At 47.3% G+C, this 7500-nt stretch overlaps 1 protein-coding gene across 1 annotated transcript in view; it reads right to left on the bottom strand.

Moving 5' to 3' along the window:
• Positions 1-6361: 6361 nt before the first annotated feature.
• LOC311035661 (myelin and lymphocyte protein-like) overlaps positions 6362-7500 on the bottom strand; it is a gene marked incomplete at both ends in the record, with an annotated part of 2251 nt that continues 1112 nt past the window's right edge. Inside the window, 3 exons of the mRNA XM_084044006.1 lie at positions 6362-6436; positions 6593-6718; positions 7228-7395. Of these exons, the coding sequence (XP_083900132.1) occupies positions 6362-6436; positions 6593-6718; positions 7228-7395 (369 nt within the window). The remainder of the gene's footprint in view (positions 6437-6592; positions 6719-7227; positions 7396-7500) is intronic.

Raw genomic sequence — 7500 nt, 5'->3', positions numbered from 1 at the left:
CATTTTGAACAAAATGCCTCAAATCATGAACGCAGCATGCGATTGCCGTGAAATTTTCCACAGAGATTCCCACTTGGCCCAGGAAGAAATGCCACTTGAAACGTTCACATCAGTCTCATGGTGGCGCTATAACAGGTGATTCGCGTTTTTAGCTATAACTGCACCGATCTGCGTGACACTTTGCACGCACACTCCGTAGAGGCCAAGGAAAAACCTTTGCCCTGCATTTTTCACATATGCCGTTTAGAGCGCCACCAGGAGGCTGAGTTTTGTAAAACACATTTTTTGCTCTTACTCCTTCAGATTCTGCCCAAAAAACACGCAAATCGGTCCACAGTATCTCTTTAGTCATGTGATCAAGATGGATGTGTCCGATATTTCATATTCCATCCTACTTGGCTAACATTGGCTTCCAAAGTTTGCAGGATACTAGGTCCCTTTTGAACAAAATTCCTCAAATCATGAACGCAGTGTGCGATTTCCGTGAAATTTTGCACGCACATTCCCACTAGGCCGAGGAAGAAATGCCACCCTTTTCACATTGGCCTGTTATAGCGCCACCAGCAGGTCTAATTTAGCAAACCACATTTTTGGAACAAAATGCCTCAAATCATGAATGCAGTGTCCGATTCTCGTGCAAGGCCTAAGGGGAAATGGCACCCTTTTCACATTGGCCTATTATAGCGCCACCAGGAGGCCACAATAATCTACCTGACCTGGCGGAGGCTTGTGCTCCGAGGAGCACTTTTTCTAGTTGTACATATTTCTTGTTTTTCATACCAGTAACCTGTAAGCTGATTGTATGACGTTCTGCATAGTAGTGTATATCTGTCTTAAATGTCATTATGATTTGAGTGCACGGGGATCTCATTTTAAATAAGACAGTTTAGAGGACCTTGTATTGTTAACTGTACTTCCATGTACTGTTTCCATGTCTTTTCTAACTTCAATCAATCATATAGTATTATTTAATAGATATAGATATAGATTAATTTAGAGATACAGTGCATCTATTGAAGGTGTCACATATAATGAGGTGGAAAGAATCCTATAGTTGTGTTTCATCAACACAGTGTGAGGGCCTCTATGGTTTCACTGAGCTGTTACTCATCAATTATACAACACACACACACACACACACACACACACACACACACACACACACACACACACACACACACACACACACACACACACACACACACACACACACACACACACACACACACACACACACACACAGTGTGTCAATAATGTCCATTTAAAGTACTCTTGTTACAGCCGTTTAAATATTCACACATGTCAACAGCGTTCATCACCCCTATCACCCTATCACACCACTCACAGCTCATTGGATACCTGCTGTAATAAGACACCCTGTGATTGGCTCTGACAGCTGTCAGACTGACAGACAGACAGACGCCAGGGTCTAATAGGTTAAACCTTGTTTTCTGGCTCAGAAAACAAGGTTTAACCTGGCTCAGGGCCCAGTGGGCCCACTGGGCCCACTTGAAAATCTCAAGAGTGTTTGCGGCCGGCTAGCTGCTGTGTTAACCCATTAAGACCAGGAAATAATCTGTGTCATTTTCAGATTTGTTTGGCTATTCAGAAATAGCAGATCTACAAGCTCATGAGCTTGTAGATCTGCTTTTTTTTTATTTTTTGTAAATCTTGAACATTTCAGCAAATCTTTGAACACAATATACTTTTAAGGCAAACGTTTGTAACTCAAATCTTTGCCTCTGGGGGATTCTACAAATGTCTTCTAAATCCTAACAGTTTTCTGAAAAACGTATGTTGCTATAATATCAGTGGTTAATATATTATATTATGATATATTATAATATCAGTGTCAAAAGACCACCCAAAATCACCCCCATCTAAATAAAAATGATTTAAAAACTGATATTTATAATAAAGAAACATGTTTCAAAAAAAATATGTAAAAACTGATATTTATTCATATTCTGTGTACTGAACAGCTTCAAACAGTTGTAAAAAAAATTGCTTCAGGTATCAAAGCTTTTATACCCATAGAAAATAAAATACATTTGTTTAAACAATTACACTTTTTTTTGGTTTCCTTGAATTTAATGTAGGTTCTTATAAAAAATACAAAATAGCCATAATAACCCTTAATCCAAAGATAAAGTCTTACCAAACCAGATGAAATAAATCCACAAAACCATATTTCCATATCAGAGGATTGTGAAGCATTTGACTTACACTCCACAAATATACATAAATAAATACATAAATAAATCAAATGGCAAAACGCAACATAATTTATGATACAACATGTTAGTATTAATAAAACAACACAATAAAAACATGATGTTGTACATGAGGTATGATGATAATACAGAAAGTTATTAATGAACCATGAACATCCTAAACAGCATGGACAATAATAAACACCAGCTATGGGGTTGTTAGGTGGTTGCTAGGGGGTCATCAGAAGGTCTTCCAGCGTATGGCAGACAGGATGGTGTGGTTGTTAGGTGGTTGCTAGGGGGTCATCGGAAGGTCTTCCAGCGTATGGCTGACAGGATGGTGTGGTTGTTAGGTGGTTGCTAGGGGGTCATCAGAAGGTCTTCCAGCGTATGGCAGACAGGATGGTGTGGTTGTTAGGTGGTTGCTAGGGGGTCATCAGAAGGTCTTCCAGCGTATGGCTGACAGGATAGTGTGGTTGTTAGGTGGTTGCTAGGGGGTCATCAGAAGGTCTTCCAGCGTATGGCTGACAGGATGGTGTGGTTGTTAGGTGGTTGCTAGGTGGTTGCTAGGGGGTCATCAGAAGGTCTTCCAGCGTATGGCTGACAGGATGGTGTGGTTGTTATGTGGTTGCTAGGTGGTTGCTAGGGGGTCATCAGAAGGTCTTCCAGCGTATGGCTGACAGGATGGTGTGGTTGTTAGGTGGTTGCTAGGTGGATGCTAGGGGGTCATCAGAAGGTCTTCCAGCGTATGGCAGACAGGATGGTGTGGTTGTTAGGTGGTTGCTAGGGGGTTGCTAGGGGGTAATCAGAAGGTCTTCCAGCGTATGGCTGACAGGATGGTGTGGTTGTTAGGTGGTTGCTAGGTGGTTGCTAGGGGGTCATCAGAAGGTCTTCCAGCGTATGGCAGACAGGATGGTGTGGTTGTTATGTGGTTGCTAGGTGGTTGCTAGGGGGTCATCAGAAGGTCTTCCAGCGTATGGCTGACAGGATGGTGTGGTTGTTAGGTGGTTGCTAGGTGGTTGCTAGGGGGTCATCAGAAGGTCTTCCAGCGTATGGCAGACAGGATGGTGTGGTTGTTATGTGGTTGCTAGGTGGTTGCTAGGGGGTCATCAGAAGGTCTTCCAGCGTATGGCAGACAGGATGGTGTGGTTGTTAGGTGGTTGCTAGGGGGTTGCTAGGGGGTAATCAGAAGGTCTTCCAGCGTATGGCAGACAGGATGGTGTGGTTGTTAGGTGGTTGCTAGGGGGTTGCTAGGGGGTCATCAGAAGGTCTTCCAGCGTATGGCAGACAGGATGGTGTGGTTGCTAGGTGGTTGCTAGGGGGTCATCAGAAGGTCTTCCAGCGTATGGCTGACAGGATGGTGTGGTTGTTAGGTGGTTGCTAGGGGGTTGCTAGGGGGTCATCAGAAGGTCTTCCAGCGTATGGCTGACAGGATGGTGTGGTTGTTAGGTGGTTGCTAGGTGGTTGCTAGGGGGTCATCAGAAGGTCTTCCAGCGTATGGCTGACAGGATGGTGTGGTTGTTATGTGGTTGCTAGGTGGTTGCTAGGGGGTCATCAGAAGGTCTTCCAGCGTATGGCTGACAGGATGGTGTGGTTGTTAGGTGGTTGCTAGGTGGTTGCTAGGGGGTCATCAGAAGGTCTTCCAGCGTATGGCAGACAGGATGGTGTGGTTTTTAGGTGGTTGCTAGGGGGTCATCAGAAGGTCTTCCAGCGTATGGCTGACAGGATAGTGTGGTTGTTAGGTGGTTGCTAGGGGGTCATCAGAAGGTCTTCCAGCGTATGGCTGACAGGATGGTGTGGTTGTTAGGTGGTTGCTAGGTGGTTGCTAGGGGGTCATCAGAAGGTCTTCCAGCGTATGGCTGACAGGATGGTGTGGTTGTTATGTGGTTGCTAGGTGGTTGCTAGGGGGTCATCAGAAGGTCTTCCAGCGTATGGCTGACAGGATGGTGTGGTTGTTAGGTGGTTGCTAGGTGGATGCTAGGGGGTCATCAGAAGGTCTTCCAGCGTATGGCAGACAGGATGGTGTGGTTGTTAGGTGGTTGCTAGGGGGTTGCTAGGGGGTAATCAGAAGGTCTTCCAGCGTATGGCTGACAGGATGGTGTGGTTGTTAGGTGGTTGCTAGGTGGTTGCTAGGGGGTCATCAGAAGGTCTTCCAGCGTATGGCAGACAGGATGGTGTGGTTGTTATGTGGTTGCTAGGTGGTTGCTAGGGGGTCATCAGAAGGTCTTCCAGCGTATGGCTGACAGGATGGTGTGGTTGTTAGGTGGTTGCTAGGTGGTTGCTAGGGGGTCATCAGAAGGTCTTCCAGCGTATGGCAGACAGGATGGTGTGGTTGTTATGTGGTTGCTAGGTGGTTGCTAGGGGGTCATCAGAAGGTCTTCCAGCGTATGGCAGACAGGATGGTGTGGTTGTTAGGTGGTTGCTAGGGGGTTGCTAGGGGGTAATCAGAAGGTCTTCCAGCGTATGGCAGACAGGATGGTGTGGTTGTTAGGTGGTTGCTAGGGGGTTGCTAGGGGGTAATCAGAAGGTCTTCCAGCGTATGGCAGACAGGATGGTGTGGTTGCTAGGTGGTTGCTAGGGGGTCATCAGAAGGTCTTCCAGCGTATGGCTGACAGGATGGTGTGGTTGTTAGGTGGTTGCTAGGGGGTTGCTAGGGGGTCATCAGAAGGTCTTCCAGCGTATGGCTGACAGGATGGTGTGGTTGTTAGGTGGTTGCTAGGTGGTTGCTAGGGGGTCATCAGAAGGTCTTCCAGCGTATGGCTGACAGGATGGTGTGGTTGTTATGTGGTTGCTAGGTGGTTGCTAGGGGGTCATCAGAAGGTCTTCCAGCGTATGGCTGACAGGATGGTGTGGTTGTTAGGTGGTTGCTAGGTGGATGCTAGGGGGTCATCAGAAGGTCTTCCAGCGTATGGCAGACAGGATGGTGTGGTTGTTAGGTGGTTGCTAGGGGGTTGCTAGGGGGTAATCAGAAGGTCTTCCAGCGTATGGCTGACAGGATGGTGTGGTTGTTAGGTGGTTGCTAGGTGGTTGCTAGGGGGTCATCAGAAGGTCTTCCAGCGTATGGCAGACAGGATGGTGTGGTTGTTATGTGGTTGCTAGGTGGTTGCTAGGGGGTCATCAGAAGGTCTTCCAGCGTATGGCTGACAGGATGGTGTGGTTGTTAGGTGGTTGCTAGGGGGTTGCTAGGGGGTAATCAGAAGGTCTTCCAGCGTATGGCAGACAGGATGGTGTGGTTGCTAGGTGGTTGCTAGGGGGTCATCAGAAGGTCTTCCAGCGTATGGCAGACAGGATGGTGTGGTTGTTAGGTGGTTGCTAGGGGGTCATCAGAAGGTCTTCCAGCGTATGGCAGACAGGATGGTGTGGTTGTTATGTGGTTGCTAGGTGGTTGCTAGGGGGTCATCAGAAGGTCTTCCAGCGTATGGCTGACAGGATGGTGTGGTTGTTAGGTGGTTGCTAGGGGGTTGCTAGGGGGTCATCAGAAGGTCTTCCAGCGTATGGCAGACAGGATGGTGTGGTTGTTAGGTGGTTGCTAGGGGGTTGCTAGGGGGTAATCAGAAGGTCTTCCAGCGTATGGCTGACAGGATGGTGTGGTTGTTAGGTGGTTGCTAGGTGGTTGCTAGGGGGTCATCAGAAGGTCTTCCAGCGTATGGCAGACAGGATGGTGTGGTTGTTATGTGGTTGCTAGGTGGTTGCTAGGGGGTCATCAGAAGGTCTTCCAGCGTATGGCAGACAGGATGGTGTGGTTGTTAGGTGGTTGCTAGGGGGTTGCTAGGGGGTAATCAGAAGGTCTTCCAGCGTATGGCAGACAGGATGGTGTGGTTGTTAGGTGGTTGCTAGGGGGTTGCTAGGGGGTAATCAGAAGGTCTTCCAGCGTATGGCAGACAGGATGGTGTGGTTGCTAGGTGGTTGCTAGGGGGTCATCAGAAGGTCTTCCAGCGTATGGCTGACAGGATGGTGTGGTTGTTAGGTGGTTGCTAGGGGGTTGCTAGGGGGTCATCAGAAGGTCTTCCAGCGTATGGCTGACAGGATGGTGTGGTTGTTAGGTGGTTGCTAGGGGGTTGCTAGGGGGTCATCAGAAGGTCTTCCAGCGTATGGCAGACAGGATGGTGTGGTTGTTAGGTGGTTGCTAGGGGGTTGCTAGGGGGTAATCAGAAGGTCTTCCAGCGTATGGCAGACAGGATGGTGTGGATGAAGTACAGTAGAGTGGCTACATAAGAAAACACCTGCAGATCAGAGGAAGAGTTCATTAGAATAATCTATTCAATGATTCATGAATATGTAAAATGTTTTATATTAGTGAACATATGTATGTTCATGTCTGTCTGTCTGTCTGTCTGTCTGTCTGTCTGTCTGTCTGTCTGTCTGTCTGTCTCACTCACCACAGCAGAGATGTCCAGTTGGTAGTTCTGGAAGACGGCTCCATCTTTCATCTCCAGAGTGACTTTGGCCAAAGATACTGAAGCACTGAGATAGAAGAATGCAGCCAGACCGTGGTACACAAAGTCCTGCAGAACAATTTAACACAGACCTGGATCAGTTTAACACAGACCTGGATCAGTTTAACACAGACCTGGATCAGTTTAACACAGACCTTGATAACACAGACCTGGATCAGTTTAACACAGACCTGGATCAGTTTAACACAGACCTGGATCAGTTTAACACAGACCTGGATCAGTTTAACACAGACCTGGATCAGTTTAACACTGACCTGGATCAGTTTAACACAGACCTGGATCAGTTTAACACAGACCTGGATCAGTTTAACACAGACCTGGATCAGTTTAACACAGACCTGGATCAGTTTAACACAGACCTGGATCAGTTTAACACTGACCTGGATCAGTTTAACACTGACCTGGATCAGTTTAACAAAGACCTGGATCAGTTTAACACAGACCTGGATCAGCCTCCTGAATGTTATATAGAGTCTGAACCTCCTGAATGTTATATGAATTGGCAATTCATGGAAAAATCCACATAGAATGACAGGAAGTGATGTCATCATACTCACGGCTGCCGCCCACCCCGGGCTGTTCTTGTGTCCTCCACAGGCGAACACCAGCGTCCAGATGAAGCTCATAACGAAGCAGAACACTGAAACAAACATGACCCAGCCCTGAGGGTTCTGTGGAACCACATAGGTACACGCCACTAGGATCCACACCAGACCTCCGAACACCTGCAACACACAGGAAGTAAACAACTGTGTTACCATGGGAACCAGATACGTACACGCTACCGTGGATGCTTTTGAAAGGAAGGGACAGCGACGTCAGATTTGGTC

This window comes from Gymnoscopelus microlampas (assembly GCF_963454915.1).
Source record: "Gymnoscopelus microlampas genome assembly, chromosome: 2".
Lineage (NCBI taxonomy): Eukaryota > Metazoa > Chordata > Actinopteri > Myctophiformes > Myctophidae > Gymnoscopelus > Gymnoscopelus microlampas.
The sequence above is the reverse complement of the archived record's forward strand: the minus strand, read 5'-3'. Positions and strand labels throughout refer to the sequence as shown.